This window comes from Metopolophium dirhodum, chromosome 7 (assembly GCF_019925205.1).
Source record: "Metopolophium dirhodum isolate CAU chromosome 7, ASM1992520v1, whole genome shotgun sequence".
Classification (NCBI taxonomy): Eukaryota; Metazoa; Arthropoda; class Insecta; order Hemiptera; family Aphididae; genus Metopolophium; species Metopolophium dirhodum.
In genome coordinates this window covers 1,487,440-1,509,347 of record NC_083566.1, presented here as the reverse complement: position 1 = coordinate 1,509,347, position 21,908 = coordinate 1,487,440, and the positions used below count along the sequence as shown (strand labels likewise).

The following is a 21,908-nucleotide window of genomic DNA, read 5'->3' as shown; positions in this document are numbered from 1 at the left end:
TCCATACAAATTACTATGAAAGGATGTTTATTATTTGTTTGATAAAAAAATATCAAGATTGTGTTATTTTATAGTGATTCCCGGAACCCGTTATCATTATCATATATGTCTGTAAATAAATATTGAAATACGTATTGTTCTAGGTTCTTATAAAGATATGAATACTTTCATTTTTCGACATGTTTAGAAAAAAATAATCACTTTTGTCTTCAGGCGTTGTTTTATATGCGTAGGTACCATTCTATGAACTGTTCCTATATGATGATTTAAGTTATTATTTTTAAACTAATTGGTAAACATTTATGTTGCGTTACACATTTTAAATTTAAAAAAAAATTGTTTGCGAACATTGTAAAGTTAAAAATATAACACAATTACATAGCATTACGAATGTATACGCATCTACGATGGTATATCGTTGTATACGTCGAATGTTTGAATTATTAAATAAGTAGGTTTCCCGCTGTCTCGAAAACACGATAATTTAAATAATGGCGAATAAAGGAATATTACCTGTGCAATTAACTATTGTGTTATATGTGTCGGAGATAATATATAATTATTAATACATATTTATAGAGTTAAAAAAAATGAAAAAACTATTACAAGGATTATTGCAGAGACTCGTCGTAGTAGGTAGGTAATTGTTGTTTTGTATAATATCGTTTTGATATGGGTACCCTAGAATGCGTATGCGTATAAATTGGGATTATATATTATTATTATTATTCAAATATACACAGTACATAAAACACAGAAAAAGATGATTATGCATACTAGCCTAAACAGTAGCCTTATTTACACGATACCGTCGATATTATAATTCTGCACTAGCAGAGTGTTTTTAATTGATCACCGAACGTGTTCAAATGGTTTACTTGTCTCGTAAGTACCTATACGTAATAAGACGCATATTGTATATTATTATATAATTTCACAGAGTGGTGTAAATGTGTAATCGAGTGGGTGGGGCGATTGCTCTCCCCCTCCCCCTGATAGTTGGTCCTTGTTTTTTTTTAATCATTTATAATAATGTCATATAAAATATGTATAATATAATATAGGTATAGCAATAAAATCCTAAAATTAAAATAAATAACAATAATAAATTAATATACGTAATTAAATAAAAAAAAACAATTTTAATCGACTCCTAGGTCCTCCCACCTTTTAAAATTATACACAAATATAAAGTTTTTAACTCACTTTTACGTATTTATAAATTTTATATTTTTCAAGTCGTGAGTGATAATCCTGCAGTAGTATTCGTGCTGCAATCACACATTATTGTATATTATTATTACCTACTATCGTATGGCATTTATAATATTATTCCGCTTATTGTTGTCGACTGTAAGTATAATTTATTGCATTATCGCGTGTGAATTACGTACACATATGCTCCACGTAAAATCGTATGTCGTTGGTTCGCAGTTTCGAACACTTGTTCACACGTATGATAAAATATATCACAACGTTGTAGTCGTCGTGTATGGTGTTTGAAGTTTTTCAACACTTTTTTCGCGTTAGTTGATTTTTGACGTTACACGGTAAAATTATCAGGACGGATCAGGCCTACTCATATTATTATAATATTCACAGCAATAATTGTGTTATACCAATTTATTATGCGACTCATAGTAATATAATCCAGATCGATTGATCTTTATAATATTATCGCTGTTGTTTTTCTGCAGTTTGTACCTACCCACTTTTTTTTTTTTTATGATCGACGTAAATCGCTATATCAATATTAATTTAATCACAATTTTCCATTAAACTTCATTCCGACGTGGGCCTTTGTTATAGCAGTTCTCGTCGGCCGGCTAATGATCGACGTTTATCTTTGCTCCTCATTCATTATTCGCTCGAGGATGTGCAGGTTCACTAAAATGAAAATGTGCAGTGAGGTATATTACAAATGATTTAATATCGGGTGAATTATTAATTCGTCAGCATAATACCTATTTGTTTTTTTGTTTAGAATATTTCGTAAAAAGTCATGAGATATCTATGTACCTATTTTTTTTTCAACAGTGTTTTGTTTCAATGGTTTACGGCTGTTGGTCGTACAATTTAACAGAGTTGTTTTGTGTTAATTATATGCGTCTTGAATCAACGACAAAAGTTATTTTAACAACCCATAAAATATGATTATTTGGATTGTTTTGGGTATGCTTATAATTTTTCTTTCTACTATTTTGAGCTTTACGGTTCCGAATAACTCTTTGAATATTTATTTAAGCGACGCCGATTGTAAAATAATAAATTTGACTGATATAATTCATCTATGATGAGGATTATATGTTAAAAATATTTCATAAATATGATTTATAATTATTATATAGGTTGTGTGTTTTTCCGCCATTATAGTGTTTGTACGCACACACGTATTCCTTTCATCATAGATATTTGTAATTATTGAAAACGATATTCCAGATTATTTTACCATCGCGTTACTGATAACACTATAGTATTAACTATTAAATAGTTACGTTTTGGTTTTTAGGCGGAATATTTTACACCTGAGATCACACGTAAATAGTGGCTAGTGACAAGCGTATAGTCTTCACGTATTAAATATCAGAATATTATTAATATTTATGATACTGACATTTGACATTTCTCGCCGTTATAATAACCGTGACTTTGACAAAGAAACTATTGCAGCAGTCCATTTAAAAATAAGCACGGTGACTATTATATAAATGGATATTTAAAAATGAGGTTTTTGCATCTTTCAGTTCAACTGCCAACTTTAAATACATACAATTTTTTACCAGTCAAAAAAATAATAAGAAAAAACATTATACTTAGAACAGCGTGCGAGTTTTTAAAATGTAAATATTATGTTATACCTAGGAACCTATAATAATATTGTCTACCTAAGTATTTTATGCGTTACTAAGAAAAAACACGCCGTACCTATAGGCATGGAATATACGCATATTATATCATATAACTGTTATTACTTATTAGTTATTACTTATTTATTAGTATTTATTATTCTTTGTTTAATTTTTGTTCAGGTATTACAGTCTATGACGACATATTTTATATTGCGAAACATACTTTTACTATTTTAGTTAACTTGATATTTCCCAATTTTTTAAATACATTCATCTATTTTTGATTTGATTTTTCTTGGCGAAATATTAAATTAAAACTTCTAGAAAAAAAGTCAGTACAATGTGCATTTATAGAAACAATATCAAAATACGCAAAAAATAAACAGCATTTTTTAAAATTTGAAATCCAGACTTCAAAAAATACACTTGTATTGAATTAAATTTTCTCTTATTTTCAGTAACCAAATCAATAATATACACAAAGGCCTCGAGCTCTGGATATATAAGTGCTATACAAGTGTCGAGTTAAAAAACTGCATTGTTTTCTTTTCAAACGCTCTAACATAACGGAATAAAATAACCAGAAATCATGGACTTTTTAATCCGCTTAGTGTGCGAGATACATTATTCCTCCATACTCATATTATACACCCTTTTGTAAAAGTGCTCGAGAATACGATAAAATGATTTCGTCGTCCATTTAAAAATAGGTACTGGCACAGTAATTATCATATTATATAGATTGCCTCTGTATAGTGAACATATCAAAAATAAAGTATTACTGCTTATAATATGTGCGTGTGCTTACTTTTTAGGGTGAGGGAAGAAATGAAACGTTTGCGACTGTTTGTTTTTCGTCAAGCAAAAAGTGAAAGTTTCTTACAATCAACATCGGAATAATTAATAATTGTCGGAGGTTTTCTTTTTTAATAAATTTATATGATTCGTATCGTATTGTTATATTATAATAATGACCTTAATTTTGTAGCTGACTTCGTCTGAAGGTGTGTGTGTGTGTGTATGAATATCGGTGAAGGTTTGTCGGTGGTAGTTGATCAATAAATAAAAATATATACATTTCTTAATTATATTTTTTTAATTTAATAATAAAAACTACAATGATAAAATCAGGTATTATATCATTATGCATGCTATGGTAGAAAAAAACCATTATTATTATTTTTCGTGTCGTCCGTTATTATATGTTTTTTGTAATATTTCTTGGTATTCGGTACACGTCTTGTTGATTTACTCGAATGCGACTTTACTATATTATATTCGCGTCTTCGACGATATACCTACTATTATTTATGAATAAACCTGCGTATCGATGATTTAACGGTATATTATAAACAATATATTATACGCGTATTTCTATATTTGTTAATAGTGTACAGAACAGGGGGGGGGGGGAAGTGCTCGTGTGAGATAGAATATGTTTTGAAAGCAGTTTTAAATTATTGTTTACGCTGTGAACTGTAATGTGCAGGTGCACTTGTATTATGTGCAGGATCTCTAGAGTTTTGAAGATCGAAAACAAAATTGATTTACCACGTTATACGTTTATGAGTGCAGTCATAGTGTTGTTACTGGAGTGTATACGGAAAGGGAGTGAGTGTAGACAAATCGGTATTTCGCTTTGTCCGATGTCAATATTATAATGATATACAAAACGATATATTATCCGTCTGATACACAACCACGAAAACTCTAATCTACTCGCCCGAGTTTAAACCCGACACATCTATTCGTACTGAAATTTTGCGGACTTGCGGATAATATACGTTCGGACTTGTGATATAGGCAGTGACATTGATTATATATTATACAAACTACAAAGTATACTATGTATACAATCGATGGTAGTAGATACCATAGAGAGTTACAACACCGTCGATAAGAATGTAGTATTTCCATTCGCGACGATAATAATAACAACACACTTATTTGAAATCAATACATCTATAATATAATATTATAAAACGATAATAGCAGTTTTTTAAATGTGTTATTAATGTGCAGCCGGATTCATTCGGATATGATATGAATTAGTCGAATATAGGTACCCCCACCTATTATCGCTGTAGATTTTTAGGGAATTTATTATAATATTACGCCTGATTAATAATTATAATTATATTAAGTAGGTATATACGATAACAAGTTACTCGACCTTTCATAAAATATTACTTTACTAATAAAAATGTATTCAACATTTAAATAACTTAATTTTATAACTCTATATTATACAGGCGATACTAATAGAAAAAAAAATGTATTGTATTGTTTTTATTTTCGATTACTGTTAGAAATTAAAATAATTTTATTGTTATTTATAAAAATTGCTCTACTATGTGATTGTTACATTACACGAACATCAATAATATTCTTTTTTTTACACGCGGACCTGTCTGTATAGTCATTAATTTGTTGTTCGGCTTACGTACGTTTATTATTTTACGCATGTGTTTAATAAACGAATCCAATTCTAACATACCAATAACGTTTTATTCGTAAACAATTGCATTATACATATAGATTAATTCGTTAGATACTTGGATTATACGTCGTTGACTGAAAGGAAAAAACTACGAATTGATTACTTTAGTGTCATACACACAACAGTAAATTGCAGTACCTATAGATATGCGGTAAAAAACGGTTGTCAGTCAATTTCTTTCAATCCTAAAATCCTGATAAGTTGTATATTATAATATAGTGTTATGCTCAGTGATTATGAGCAAGACGGTAAGTTCTTCCCGTTTGTATAACACGATATGATAATATAATACATTTTTTTCTTTCTATTGTCTCTATTAACGGTAAAAAAATGATTATTAATTGTTATCAATTAAACACTTAAAACACTATTATTTAAACAATTTTTTTTTTATATTAATTAATCTTCCAATATTTTATTTTTTTTTAAAAATGTTTCTCATAACAAATATGTATTACATTCAAAAATGCAATGGGGGGGAGCCTTCGAGTTACAGGGCTCCCTAATTCTTTTAACAACCAAGTCGTAGGAAAATATTACCTTGTACTCTTATAATGTTATAATTAATAATAATATTTATTTTTTTGTGGTGCGGTCGTGCAGCTATAGCCGAGTCATGGGTAAGATGAGTGGGTCAGTGGTGATCAACGTGAAGCGGCCGGTATACCAGCTGGATGACCTACACGACGGCAATACGAACGGGGACGTGGACCTAGAGGCGACCGCCAAGCGGAAAAAGGTGTCCAAGCTGAAGTGGTCGGACGTACAAACGGTGGTGCCGGCAATCGACTGGCTGTTCACCAACTACAACTGGTCCGAGGACTTCTTCAAGGACTTCGTGGCCGGGTTTACGGTAGCCGTGCTAAACATACCACAGGGCATGGCGTACGCTATGCTCGGCAACGTGGACCCGACCGTCGGCCTGTATATGGCCATCATGCCCGTCATCGTTTACAGTCTGCTGGGCACGTCCAGACACGTGTCGATGGGATCGTTTTCGGTCGTTTGCTTGATGACCGGCAAGGTGGTAAGCACGTACGCGAACGCCAACCACATCAACGCCAACATCGACGCGGACGCCACGGCCGGCACGATGGTCGACCAAGCGGTATCGCTGCAGCCGCACCACGCGGCCGCCGTGTACACGTCCATCGAGGTGGCCACGGCCGTCACCCTGATGGTCGGCCTCATACAGATACTCATGTACGTGTTCCGGCTGGGCGTCGTGTGCACGATACTGTCCGAGACGCTGGTCAGCGGGTTCACGGCCGGCGCGGCTGTCCACGTGGTCACTTCCCAGATGAAGGAGCTGCTGGGCGTCAAGATCGATAACCACAACGGGCTGTTCCAGATCGTGCTTACCTACTACGACATCGGCAACCGGATCCGGGACGTAAACTTCGCCACGATCACGGTGTCGTTCGTCACCACCGTCCTGCTGTTGTCCTACAATACGCACCTGAAAGCCTTCATCAACAAGCGCCTGTTCATGCCCGTGCCCATCGAGCTCATCACAATCGTCATCGGGACGGCGCTTTTCCAGTTCACCACGTTCTCGGAGGACTACCAAATCAAACTGGTGAGTGTACCCGCACTGTTGTGGTATAGCTTGGCTTTTCACGAGGGTTTGGGGACATAATATACCGGCTTAGACCTGGAGCGTGAAATCACTCAGGGCGCCGAACATTGTTTAATTGGCCCGACAAGGAGTGGCCGACATAGTGGTAGTATAGCCAGTAGGGGCCGGAAGACGAATAATAAAATTGGGGATAGGGCGTCGATATTAACGACCACAATTATTTAATATAAAGCGGCACGTATAATAGGTATACTATATAATACATTTATACATATTATTACAAAACTAGTTTTAAGTGACTTAAACTATTTTAACATAAATATGTTTTTGGGCTGGATAGGTACATGTTTTTGTTTCTGACCGATTTTTCGTTAGGGTTTTGTTGTCATGGTTATACTATGTTATTAACAAAACATAATATTTTGCATGATGTTTAACGCTTTATGTTGTACCTATGCTTTAAATTTGTTGTTCAAATTTTTCCGATTTTCTAACAGTTTTCAAGATAATCGTGCTCAACCTTGGCGATTGAATACCAAACCCCACGTTATAAGTATGATTTTTGGCATCGTCAAATCGTTGAAATTCAATAATAATTATAATAATAATAATAGTAATAATATGCCACTGCCCACTGTCCTGCAGCGTCTGGCGAACAAAGCGATAACAGCAGAAGTTTATTTGATTCTGCGAGTTCTGACGTGGCAACAAGCCAATGCACTATGCGTAGGAACATAGACGATATAGATAATTTAATAATAAGACACACGACAGGAATAGAAAATATACTATTGCGTAACTCGTATAGATAAAATACTCTTCTAGGTTGCATTTAAACTCGAGTCGATACGGGGAGGGACCCAACCCCCTACGAGAGCGTATATATATATATATATACACACACACAGCCACGCTTCCAGTGTCGCGCACATAATATATGTTATATAATATGCATTATACATTCGATAAATTTATAGTTTGTTTCGGATTGAATAAACACTATCTATACGTGTGTGGCTCTACAATATAGCGTCGTGAACAATTTTTTTTTTTTTTCATCACGCCGCAAAATACTTTAAGTATGTTTGACATAGACCACCGCCTAAATGTTATTATACACAGGACCGTGGGTGCCTCGCTTCCACACCACCATTCGCCACCATTATATATTGTGTAGTGTGTACAATAAAGCAGCTCTTATATGCTCGTGTGGCTTACTTGTATAATATTAATATATATATTATAAGCAACACAATGTTAAATTTAATTAAATCGATAAGCTCGATGTTTATTTTGCAATTCAAATAATATTTCATAACTGTTAATATTGTATCAGATAGGTATAATAATAATAATAATATGTTCTATCGACTGCTTTACTCAAACATGGTATCTATATAGTTACTCGGCGCTGTGTATACTTAGTTAGGCGCTGTGTGTACGCTGTAACTACCTATGAATTACACGATTTTAATTATACATTTTCTGATGAGTATCAACCTGTTTTGTTATCTTTGATTGCCGAGGGGCCACCGTTTCAGGTCTTATGACATGCGTGATTGACGTGATTCATGTGCTGCTGTTTTGTCCGAGTCATAATTATATGATCGGCGGCCATATTATAATCATCAGTATTCATATTTTTTTTTTTCCTATATTGTATGTTAGTGTATATAATATACAATATAATAGATATAGGTATGTATGTATACAGGGTGATCTTTTTAACGTAGATCCATTCATTATTTGAGAAAACAGTAACGTTTTTTAACATAATAATTTCAAGTCGTTACAAAACAACATTTTTGAAAAAACAAATTTTTTTTTGTATTTTTTATCGTAGGGATTTTTTCAAAGTTTTTTCTCATTTAAATAACATAATACATTTTTTTATTTCATGTTCCGAAGCAGAGTATTTCGATCTATAAAAATCAAATTTTGGACAATTATAGTTATTATTTGTTGTAGGCATTTATAGTTTAAATGAGCGGAGTAGTGGATCAACTTATTGCGGGGCTTCAATAGTTTTAAATAAGTATACTTGTTAGTTGTTATGACTCCAAGTAACTACTCGTCTACAAATTAAATTCGATTTTTATACATCCAAGTAAGTTATTTACAAAGAAAAATGCATGTAATAAGGAATTAAAAATACATGTTGTTATTAAAAAAAGTAAAAAATTATAAAATTATAATGATGAAAAATAATAAAATGTGCGTGTTGCGAGTATGCTTGGATGAATAGACTCCTTTCCGATAGAATATTAGGTTTGAATTAAATTATCAGACTTACTTTTACATTTTACATCATTATACAATAAGTTATGTATTCGTATTATCGGTAGGTACCTACCTATACCATTTGTAAATTATGATCTAATTTTTGTTTATTTGAAGTCGTCAGGTCGATAGGCCCATAATCGTACCACCATAATCTATATTATGCATGTTCACACAACAAGTGATAAACATGGCTGAAACATAATTTTTTTTTAAATTAATTTTTTTTTTTTTATTTTCAAAAACAAACCGCAGAACCGTGTGCATCGTGATTCGTGACGGCCGACTGTGACGGGTTTTTTTTCGTACCCTGTGTAAAAAATATGTTTTATTAAAATTAGATAAAAATGTTTTTGAAATAATGAGTGTCTATTACGTTCAGTGGATCACTCGGTATACATATTATATCAGACGAGCGGAACAGAGAAAATGGATTTGTGTTGCCGCTTTAGGTTAGGTGCATTAACTTATTCGTACTCTAGAATTGTGACACTATAGGTTTCGGTATTACAAGTACCTACTTGAAAGCGCCCTCTCAGGACTATTATTATTATTATTATTACTATTATTATTATTATTATAAGTCGTGTAAACGTGTCGTCGTGTCGAATATAGTTTGTTGTTATGGTTTTTTTATTATTTTTATCTCAAAGTGGCTTACGTACCTACTCTATAGTCAATATTGTGAAGTAATCAGTGAAATTGTGCCGTGGATTAATTATTATTATTATAATGACATTTTGCTGTAGTTGTCCGTATTTATTAATTATTGTATACACTCAGACAAAAACTACACTTCGTTCTAATGATATTACTAGATAATAATATGTCAGTATAAATACTTAAATATATGAATTCATGCAATATTTAAATAATTCATTAAATACGTTTAGTTTTATGATATTTATTTTAATTTAATGGTATTAATGTTTGTATTTAAAATCAGCCGTTTACTTCAAATAAATAATGATTTACTGGCTACAAGACATACTACACTCCATTATTTTTAGGAAATGTTATCTTTATTAAATTAACCGGCAATTTGTCCTAACATTTAAGTATCAATTGTTATGATATAACATAACAATTTAACTTTGTGTTGTAATGCTGCATACAGCTTTGTATTAGTAATGCATGGTTTTACATCTATACGCTAGCTCGCGAGATATCAGTTTTATTAGGTTATTTTTCCACTCGTGAAGTCGTGACGACGAGAAATGTGTGATTTTTATGGTGGCACTGTTACGAAATATTTGTAAATCTTTAAGAGTTTAAAATCAAAACGAATATAATATCAACGGCAACTATGATTATAGGTATACTGTTATATCTAATATCTATGCTAAATCGACTTCACCGAGTTCGCATAATCATCCAAACCTATACTTGACGCGTACAATAGATACATAGTACGCATCATAGTATAGTTATTGTCAGTAAGGAAGGCGGGGCAGAACTGTATAGTATGCTTCTAACTTCTAAACATTGTAAAACTTATACAATTTTAAGAATTTTAAATTGGATTTCGTAACTTTAGATCTGTATTCTTCGAGCTTAAATATTATATTAGGTTTAGATATTATACGAATAGTATTTATATTCTTATCAAGTCGACTCGCTACGTCGTGATTTTATTGTTACCTTGATTAATGGTTGTCATTGATAACTTATCAATAATACACGCCATTACTGTGTATTATTATTTAACAACTTTTTTTTATTAATTTTATTATAATATTTTCATTATTATTATGATACACTCCTAGGTGATATAGAGTTATTATTGTTAGTATGTTGAAAATATTGTTTTATTTACTTTAATTAATTAATTCAATCGACTTCTATTGTAGTATATATTATTCATATATCTACCTACACTGCAATAAACGCGTATAATATCTACATTATTCTATACCTACAGCCAATAATCATCACTGAGTATATTATGATATGAACGTGTTAAGTGTCGTAGGAATTAAAATTTTAACACGTCAAATTCAATTAGAATAATATATTAATATGATAATTGGCACATTTATTTCCATCTTACCTTCTCTAACTCCAGACAACTGCACGACTACACGACTATACACTCATTCATTCGCTGGTGCATCGAAGCTTTAGCCTTGGTGATGTGATGTCTTTATTATTGAACGGGTTTGTACGCCTATTATAGAATTGAACCAATTTTATGTATTAACTAATACTTAAATTGACTTGATACTAATTATATACTAAAATGTACGCTTTGTGTGCCACGTCTTCTTCCTGGGTGCCCGCCCAGCCACTCACTCACTTTGCCAAATTCGTCCGACACGCTGACTCTTACCTGGTCCCTTACTGGCGCCTGCACGCGGGTAACATTGAAACCACTTCCTACGACCTAAGTTCCGCAATTATCATAACAATACTGTCACCGCATATACTTCTACTGTCTAAAAATATAAATACTCAAGCACAGATGCGTGTGATTTACTGCGGGACAATTGCGTATGACAAACTCGTTTACCAACCAATGCTAGGTCTACACGTTCATTTTTACCCGTGCAAGTTGACGCGCCAGTGAGGAGTAAACGTGTTCTGGCGCGCAAGTGAAAATAAAAGTCGGAATATTCCAACATTACTGGTGGGCTGGGGCTGGGCTGATGGCGCCACAATACAAACATGCACGTGTAAACCACCTTTGCCGTGGATACATAAACGGTGGGCTACATGTGCGCGTGTTGAATGCTGATATTTGTATACTTGAACAAAATACGTATTGCACCACGCCACGAATCGGTTAAGCATATTATGGATAGAATATATAACTCGCACGAGGCACAAACCTAACACCGAATGACGGGCAGTCGTATTTAATATTATTATTGCCTACGCCTATGTAGGGCGGATTTGAATCGTTTTTACATATTTTTTTATTATTAATTTATCAAATTTTACATTACAATATTATGATAATACTATATGAAAAAATTACAGCTTGATTGATTTAACCCAATAAGCATAATACATATTTAACAATACCATCACTAACGCGTACAATGTACCGACGATTTTTGTTGCAGATAGGTGAGATCGAGAGAGGGTTACCCGACTTCAAACCGCCGCCGGTGAACTTGCTGATGAGCGTGATCACCGAGAGCGTGATCATCGCGATCGTCGCGTACTCGATCACCATGTCCATGGCGCTGCTGTTCTCGGAGAAGCTCAAGTACACGATCGACACGAACCAAGAGCTGCTGGCCCAGGGCGTCGGCAACGTGTTCGGTTCGTTCTTCTCGTGCCTGCCGTTCGCCGCGTCCCTGTCGCGCAGCGCCACCCAGCAGACGGTCGGCGGCCGCACCCAGATGGCCAGCATCGTGTCGGCCGGCCTGCTGGTGGCCGTCGTCTTGTGGATCGGCCACCTGTTCCAGCCGCTGCCCAGGTGCGTGCTGGCCAGCATCACGATCGTGGCCCTCAAGGACATACTGCTGCAGGTGCGGGACGTGGTGCGCGTGTGGCGGACGTCCAAGGCGGACGCGGCCATCTGGATCGCGACGTACGCCACCGTGGTGCTGGTCGAGATCGACGTCGGGCTGCTGGCCGGCGTGATCGTGTCGCTGTTCTTCGTGTTCAGCCGGGGAATCGGAACCGGCGTCGTGGTGCTGGGCCGGATACCCGACACCGACCTGTACGTGGACATGGACAGGTACCGGCGGGCGGTCGAGGTGCCCCGCGTCCGGATCGTCCACTACTCCGGCAGCCTGAACGTGACCAACCGGAACGTGTTCCGGGAGAAGGTGCACGGCGTGCTGTCCCGGTACGACGGGCAGCTGGCCCCCATCACCATATCGATAAACAGCGGCAAGGAGACGGTGGTCCGGGCCCAGTGCGTCGTGTTCGACCTGTCCGGTATGCATTACGTGGACAGCTCGGGGCTTACCATGTTCGCGCGGCTGGTCGACCAGCTCAACGAGGCCGGCCTGCTAGTGTACGTGGCCGCCGTGTCGGGCAACGTGTACGACTGCATGCGCGCCCGGCGACTCGGCTCGGTGCAGTTCTTCCCGTCCGTCCACGACGCCGTCGAGTACTACAACAACCTGGAAGAGTTGAGAGCTTGATCGAGAGCCCAGTCGGTCGCGGCCAGCGGTGCTTCCTCCGAGCGCGCGCGCCCCGAAAAAAAAAATCGTTTCTTCTCCGGTCCGTCTATACGGTATAGGTATTATTATATTATATTATGTTACAATTATACATTTGCGTCTTCGTGAAAAGCCGTCCGGCGTGGCGTTGTTTCGCCGACGGAAAAATTTGAAAAACAAAACAAATTTCCCAATCGACCGTGCTCGTCGGCGCGAATAAAATATAATAATAATAATATTATCTCAAAACCGTTTCTCGATTAGCGTAAACCGCACGCCCGTCAAAATAATATCACAAACATCACTCTATTTATGTATTATAATAATGTGCGATCGATCCGAGCGCAGTCTTGTTCTAGATTCCGTTCGTTTCCCGCCGTAGTATGGCGTCTCACCAACCCCCGTCGGACAAGATGTCGGATACACGAAGTAGTTCCTATGGTATAGCGAGGTGTAACAATAATAAATGTAGTCATCTGTACAACGTCGTCTCATAAATGAATAACTCGACGGAAATACAAAGCTGAGACGTGTCAGGTGATCGGTCAAGGACGATATAATATTATGTCGCGTACCTATTATAAATTAATATAATATTATAACGGTTATTGTGCGATCGATTCGGTCCGCGTACATAATATAGTAAAACGGTGATCTCCAGAGAAAATTAGGCATTTGTACATAATATATTTTATTAACATATCGTCAAGGTTTGAAGCTTTCAATACGACCGGATTGACGCCAAACGTGACACTAGATTGTCACAATAATATTATCGTTTTGGTCGGTCAGACGCATAATAATATTATTATTATCGTCTTGGTTCGGCGCGATCCGACACTGTCCCAAAGGATTTTTTAGTCGACATTTCATTAGCCCACCTCAATCACTAGTACCTAAATGTAAATATAATATGGGGGTAGTTTCAAGATATAATTTCTGTTTTTTGTTTTCGAACTACAGGGAATTTAATTTGTTTCGTTGTTAACGGTCTTCGCTGCACCGGCCTTTCCAGCCTTAAACGTTTTCTAGTGCTTATAATCGTTGTGAATTTCCTCCGAGGGAAACCAATTTACCGCAAAATACTATCAAAGTTTTAACGTCCATAGCGCGTCGTTTCCGTGGTTTAAGAACTTTTTTAATAAAAAGAAATGTAGCGAGGACGTGAGTTGTACGATGAAACAATATAATAGCATAGTCATAATAATAATTGATATTAATTACTATGGTCAAATAATTTTATCTTTTTTTGATGATATTTTATATTGAGGCGCATAATTTTTTTTTTATTCACATCGCCCAAGTCCCGATAATCAATTTATTTATATCAATATATTTACGCATTGGTCGTTTAATAAACAGTTAATTACCGTCTCGGTGCTATTACATACATGTATAATTATCATAATATTTCACGTTGGTTCCATTTTTCATGGAATTTTTTTTCGTTTTTTTTTTTTCGCTATCGACTGTGATATTATATAGGTATATTGTGAAACATTCGTAAAAAATCACTAATCATCTCCTCGACGATAAACCGCGGGTTACCCCAGCGTGGTGTAGTATTGTGTACACCTCTGCGGCCGTGCATTATACCTACTGCACGTGTAACACTTTGCTGGTATATTTGTAATAAATGTGTTGATTTAATCCTGATAAACGATGATTATGTACCATTACTCATTCCCGGCGAGTTGTCTGCCGCCGAGTGTCGTGAAACCTATTAATTGGAAATCGATCGGTTGTTAAAAACCGCGGGTTTGTGATTAACGGATTTCTCTATGTATATAATGTAGCGCGGTTGATTTTATAGCACCATCTCTGCACGGCCCCGGTCTTAACGACTTTTTCGAAATAATTGATCGAAATCAAAACGAGACCCGATGTGTCGTTAAAAAAAAAAAAAAATGTAAAACACCTAAAAATAATACGGTTACACCGAAATCTATACACTTAAAATATATATCTACTACCTGCGATACCCTAGAGTATTGGCCGCGACAGTAGAACATTTAGATAGTGTTAAATTTTTTTTGTAGAAAAAACTTAATCATTGCGCGATGTATAATATAAAAATATTTTTGTTAATTTTATTTTTGATGAATATACTTAGCGAAATACTAAAATGTTCTAAAATAGTACTAACCCAATTATGTATATATATATATATAATATACTGCATAAATTGTTTGATATTGTTATTTCGATACTTGATCGAAAGATAATAATATTTGTTGCCGTTTCGCGAAAGTACCACACGCTTTCTCAATAATAACATTTTTTTTTTTGTTTTCATCCACTCTATATTATTATGTTTTATTCACCAATTTTTTTGTTTTTTCACTCGTCGCGAAGTTTAGACACAGGTGGAGGACATTGTTTTTATTATTCTCGTGTTATTTTATACCATATAGTTATAGGGATGGATACATTTAGAATATTGTACGCAGTTACCAAATTTTTTCAGGTGATAAGTTGATGGGGTGATTTTTTTTTCCATTTTAATAGTTGTGGTTATATCGATTTAAATAGTAATAAGTTATTACGCTGTATATATACTTACAATAAACTTTTATACTTCGTTGGTTTTCTAATCATTCCATTGTGATTTAGTATTTATCGTTATTTTTATCGCGTATTTTATAAATGTTATATTATTAATTATTATATTATTATAATAACGATATTGCGTAGATATTACGCTATTATAATTATTTTTATATTATGTTATAATAATTATTTTTATATTATGTTACGGTCCGTTGCAACAGGGTTAGCCGCATGTTATAGTGGCGCATACGTGTATTGTTTTATTGCCGCTTTTTAATATTAAATATTTGGGCGATTAAGGCAGTTTACGTGTGCCGCCAACATCATATTACTATTATAATATTGTTGTACATATTTGACTTTTTTTATTTTTCAAAATAGTTTTTAATTACAATAATTATTGTATTATGTCCTGCCGGGAGTTAAATGTTGTTTTTTTCGCCCGACAGTATATTATTATAATATGAAGTCTAGTTTTTATTCATATATTGTTTTTTCTCGTTTAACCGACCAAAGTTACCACCAAAGCGATTTACCAGCGCATTTACGAATTACGGAGTGCATGCGTGATATTACACGATGCATTTTTGTGCAATTAGTTTTCCATATTGTATAATGTATATAAATTGATGTTCAATGTTAAACGTGTTTGTTCGTTAGGTACATTTAACGCGCCTGTATCTCTTGACGACAGAATACTCGCATAAAGTCTGTGTTAATAGTATTTCGTCCTAGTCTCTAGATCAAAATTATTGTTAAATTATGTTGTATTACCAAATATATTTTGATACTATTATATGTTATTATATATAATATTATATAATATGTCCAATAGAGTGTATTATTGTCGCATAATAAATTATTATGCTCAAAAAACGTTGTACCTTTTTTTCACCATCGATTATCGTTATGTATAACCTATATTTATCTATATATTTAGCCATCATAATGCGTCATTACGGCCGTAGCAAGGGGTAGCGATTGCCACCCCGCAAATTCAATTATTTTAACTACTGCCTGCTTCCCGTAGGCTTCATTTATAGACAAAGTGCGATTGAATTCAAGATATTATATATTATTCAAAATGCTTCTTGCTGCCCAAGATTTCACTTGGAATGACGGTGCTGCGCTATACATACAACACTGTTCGTCTTGATGAATATAATATACGTATGTTTGATGTCTTGTCGATGTACAAATACAAAATACACAACATCGGTTTTGAATTATCTCTCTTTGAACGTCATATTATTATCGCTTTGCACAATTGTCAGTAATATATTGTGTTATTTCCGTTGGACAATAATAAATAGTTATTATTATTTCGTCAGAGTATGCTGTACGTTTGTATATATGCCTACGATACTGCTCCGGATTGATAGATATTAGACTGTATGGGCACCATGTATAGAGCATAAGTTAAATATTCAAATGAAAGTAGTTATAGGTACCTATACTGAATAACTGAGATTATATTATTGACATAGGTGCTTTAGTTACCTATATTATATTAGTAACTGCAAGGATATCTACGTACCATAGAACGACGTTTAGTCGTAAGAAAGTAAAAGCTGCATCAGTTTTATAAGAATGTAAAGTAGACATCGGTAGTTTTTAGAACTACTAACCTATGAGTTAAAAAAAAAAAATACTACTCGTTACAAAGAAATTTAAACAAAAGTAAATATTGCAAGTTTGGAGCTATAGTGTTGACGGCTGGTATAATGATACATTTTATAACTATACGATATACTCATAGTCAACAAAAAACCATTTATATACAATTTATAACGTAGCACGCTACTTGATATTTTCCACTTTGATGAAAATTTATGAATCATAAATATGTTAATAATAGTAATCATGACAACGAAAATGTTACGCACAATCGGTTAGAGTCAGATAATCAAAATATCTGTACCCAGCCAAAAATATATTTATGTTAATATTTTTGAAGAGGATTTACAGAATATTTAAAACTTAAATATTCCTATTCTTTAAAAAAATTAACAATTTATTGATATATTGTGTTCAACTATAAAGGTAACATAAAAATATTTCGAATGACCCTCAGTTTGAATTTGTATCATGTATATTAACATTTTTAAACAATTTGATTTTTGAATTTATTTTTCTATCTTTAAAATTGACTTGTTGAGGTCAAGTTTCGGTATATGTATATTTATCGTATTTCTTAACGGTCTATCTAACATTTTACCGAGCTATATCTGATTTTGTATTTACGACACCTAACTAAGTTTTCAAAAAAATTATACAAAATCACTCTGAACTTCGTAAAATTGTAGATGGACTGGACTGTTAAACAATACTATAAATATACAAAATGCATAAATCAAAATTGTTACTCACTCTCAATAAGTCAACTTTTGAGACAATACAACTGAAAAGTCAGTTATTTAAAAAAAATGTATTTAATTGAAACTCAGCCTAAAAAATGAAAGGGATGCAATTTAAAATAATTTTGTTTTGCTTCGTATGCACTGGAAAATAATAGAATTTTTCAAAAATAAGTGTATTATATTGAACATGCGAACATGTTCAGAGTGGGGCCCATTATCTTCTTGAAGAATTAATAAAAATTAAAAAATTAAAAATTATCAAGTTCTTTATTGCAGTAAAAAACCCGAATGAAATTTAAAGTCATGCATTTGAAATATTTTTTGATACCTTTATCGTTAAACACACTGCAGGTACAGTGTAAATCATTTTCTTTTAATAAATAGGTAGATGTAGGTTGCTATATTGAAGGAACACAAATTAGTATAAAAAACAAAATGGAAATTTAATTTCACAGTAGGTACCATTGAGATCTCAAATAATGATTTATTTTTCAGGGGGTAAAAATATTTGTAGAATAATGAATGTTCATAGAAATGGTTTTAAAATTATTAAAATGTATTGGCATAGTTTCACACGAATACTTATTATAAGTAAGCCAGCGCAACGTAAAATATTTTAAGGTCAAATTATCTCAACAAATCCTAGAAGGTCCCCCAAAGTCTATAAATATATTACGCCGAGCGACGGACGTTAAATGTACTTTGTATACACAATATATACATTGTAATAATAATAATAATAATAATAATATACTACATAACTTTTTTACGCTATGGCAAATATAATATCTCTGTGGTGTTGTAATGTAAAAAATAAAGTGAATGTCAAAACATTTACGTCCAAATCAACGTGTAATATGTGTTTATGGCATAAGGTGTTAATAAAAAAATTGAGTTACTGATGTTGAAACCTTTTCTGATTTTCATTAAGTTTAACTTATTGAGTTTCGCGATACTGTTAGATCAGTAATAATTGGGTTAAGTGAATGACATATTGTTGAAGTAGAATAGTAAACAGTAGTGTCGATAAGGGTAACTATATACAGTAGCTTAGCAATTGCTGCAGCAGCATCAGTAGTAGTAAGCAGCCTGCTGTCGGCGGCGTGTGCATAACTTATACATGGGGGGGGGGGGGGAGATCTAAGGAAAAAAATCATAACCTGTGTATACGAAAAAAAGACGTATTTTAATGTATCTGTAATGCGCTAAAAAATAAAAATAAATGAGTGTATGAAAAAATAAATTCAGACGAGACTCATAATAATTTATTATTAAGAGGACGTCATACCGCTAAAACTCAATACTCATTTGTATGTGTTATAAACGTCTCTTACAAATCGACAACTTAACAAATTTGAAGTCGACCTACACAATTTCGTGTTTTAAGCTTTTATATTACAGATGTGAATTGACCCTTTATCAAGTTTAAGGTTCCTAAGAAAATTCAAAAAATTGTTTGTGTTTTCGCTTATAGTAGCACTAAAAAAAAAAAAAATGGTGGGAAAGTGGATACCACTCGGTTGTACAGTAGGTGTCGGGTTAGTACCTAAGTACCTATATTTTACGATATAATTGTTATTAAAGTATACCTACGCCCCTGAGCCCTGGCTATAGTAGTAGTAGTTGTAAATTAGCACTGTGTGATATACTGATATGTGAGAACCCGTTGGACGATGCTGAACATACGTTCTTCGGATGCGATCGATGGGCACGGAGACGTATGGAACCGGAGGCGGCGTAGGCGAGGACGTCACGCCAAGGTGTCAATATTGTATCTGTTATGCTGAATAGCCTGAAGAATATTAGAATGCAGTAAGTACACAACGCTAAATAACTGGCACCGAGGAAAGGTAGGAACAGCATATAGACAAAGGAATCACCATGGGTAGCCATAGTACGCGAATCGAAGAGGAAAACGACATCAGGGAGCAGAACTCAAAAGGCCACCACACGACTAATTACAATAGTGTACATCATTGTAACAATAATAATATTATTAATTATTGTAAACTGCCATTATTGTTAATTGTATTCGCCGTTATTGTAAATAATGTAAAGAAATTATGCGAATAAACGATGGCGGCCCGGCGGGAAAGCAAAACATAGGCATAGTCCTCCCACAGGTCGACGATTCGGGATAAAAAATAAAGTTGTAGTAGTAGTAGACAGTTACTCTAGTGAGTACTACTGTAGTGCTCACTACTCGTTATTTGAGCTAATTGATTTACCTTTGGACCCCCGGGGTGGTGCAAGTTATAGTCATTTATATTGAGTATTTATAATCGAACGTGCTCAGACTGACTGATTAATCAACGTAAAGCCTAAACTATGATAATACTGAAGACTCGACATTTTCGTTGCTCCTTTGTACCACCACCAAACACTAAGAAAGCATTTTCCAAAATTCGCATATTGAAGAGGTCCTCAAATAAGGATGTTGAGATTCCCGAAGGAAATCTTTATCTTAAAACCAAAAGTATATTTGTAGTTTATAAACATAAAAATTACTTTACTGATTTTGACTAAAATCTTAGAGATTATTTTTTACAGATATCTGAAAAGTTTTTAGAGTAGTCTGAAGTTTGAACCATGCTAAAAGAAACCAAGTGCTAAATCCAATCTAATATAATAGTAGTGGTAGTACCATAATATGGCTTAGAGGGTAGCTAGCGCCTACAGACCGGTAACTACTGGAGCTATCCTGGTATAGTAGCAGGTATTGTCTCCGTACACCCGATGTCACGTGATCGATGCGAACCACGGCGGTTCCGAAAAAAAAACTGAACAATAAATTCCAGGGGATTAGTAGATAACAATTATTATGCGTGTGGCTGGAGGCAGCAAGAATGTGAAGGAGGTTGAAGCGGCTATAATACCAGGCGTAGCTGGGCAAGCCGAGTCTAAGGGTTGACGGGTCATCATAATATGACCCAGTTCTTGACGGGGCACGGCTGCTTTCAAGCATACCTCCGCGGATTTGCGCGAGCGGAGAACCCAAATTGCAGGACATGCGGGGACCCGACGAACGACGCGGAACACACGTTCTACAGGTGCAGTGGTCGGTGGGTGAAAAGACGCATGTGGAACTGGAGAACACAGGCGAGGACGCAAGTCCGGAATCTACAGTATGCTAAATTGGCATGCGGCCGAGCAGTATATTACGCTGGTGATGGGCACCGATGAAAAGGAAGATCGGCAGAAGCAAAGGCGGATCACCATGGGCAGCCCATAGTACGGCGCGAATCGACGACAAACCGATGGCAGATCTGATCACAACTGTGATTTGTAATTATTATTGTAGGAATAATATCTATAATTTTGCTAACTATTATAACTGTAATATTGTTGTGCGTGCTGTAATTATAAATAGTACTTGAACTTATGTAAATAAACGATGTCGGACCGGCGGGAAAGCAAGGAATAGATAGTCCTCCCCCGGTTCGACGATTCAGATAAAAAAGTAGTAGTAGTAGTAGTAGTATTAGTAGTATTAGTAGTAGTAGTAGTAGCGTAGTAGTAGTAGTAGTAGTAGTAGTAGTAGTAGTATAGTATAGTATTAGTAGTAGTATTAGTAGTAGTAGTAGTATTAGTAGTAGTAGTAGTATTGATAGTAGTAGTAGTAGTATTAGTAGTAGTAGTAGTAGTATTAGTAGTAGTAGTAGTATTAGTAGT

General features: G+C 34.7%; 1 protein-coding gene across 11 annotated transcripts in view; it reads left to right on the top strand.

Moving 5' to 3' along the window:
• The window catches only part of LOC132948138 (prestin), a 90,071-nt gene that overhangs the window by 39,876 nt on the left and 28,287 nt on the right, over positions 1 to 21,908 (top strand). For 6 of the 11 annotated variants that reach the window (XM_061018471.1, XM_061018468.1, XM_061018472.1 and 3 more), the window contains 2 exons: positions 5,953 to 6,928; positions 12,274 to 16,046. In XM_061018471.1, coding sequence (XP_060874454.1) covers positions 5,953 to 6,928; positions 12,274 to 13,308 — 2,011 coding nt within the window. In that variant the 3' untranslated portion in view covers positions 13,309 to 16,046. Of the gene's footprint in view, positions 1 to 862; positions 886 to 1,267; positions 1,354 to 1,770; positions 1,911 to 5,447; positions 5,598 to 5,952; positions 6,929 to 12,273; positions 16,047 to 21,908 lie in introns of those variants that run through there. The other 5 variants (XM_061018477.1, XM_061018476.1, XM_061018475.1 and 2 more) reach the window with 5 other exon arrangements.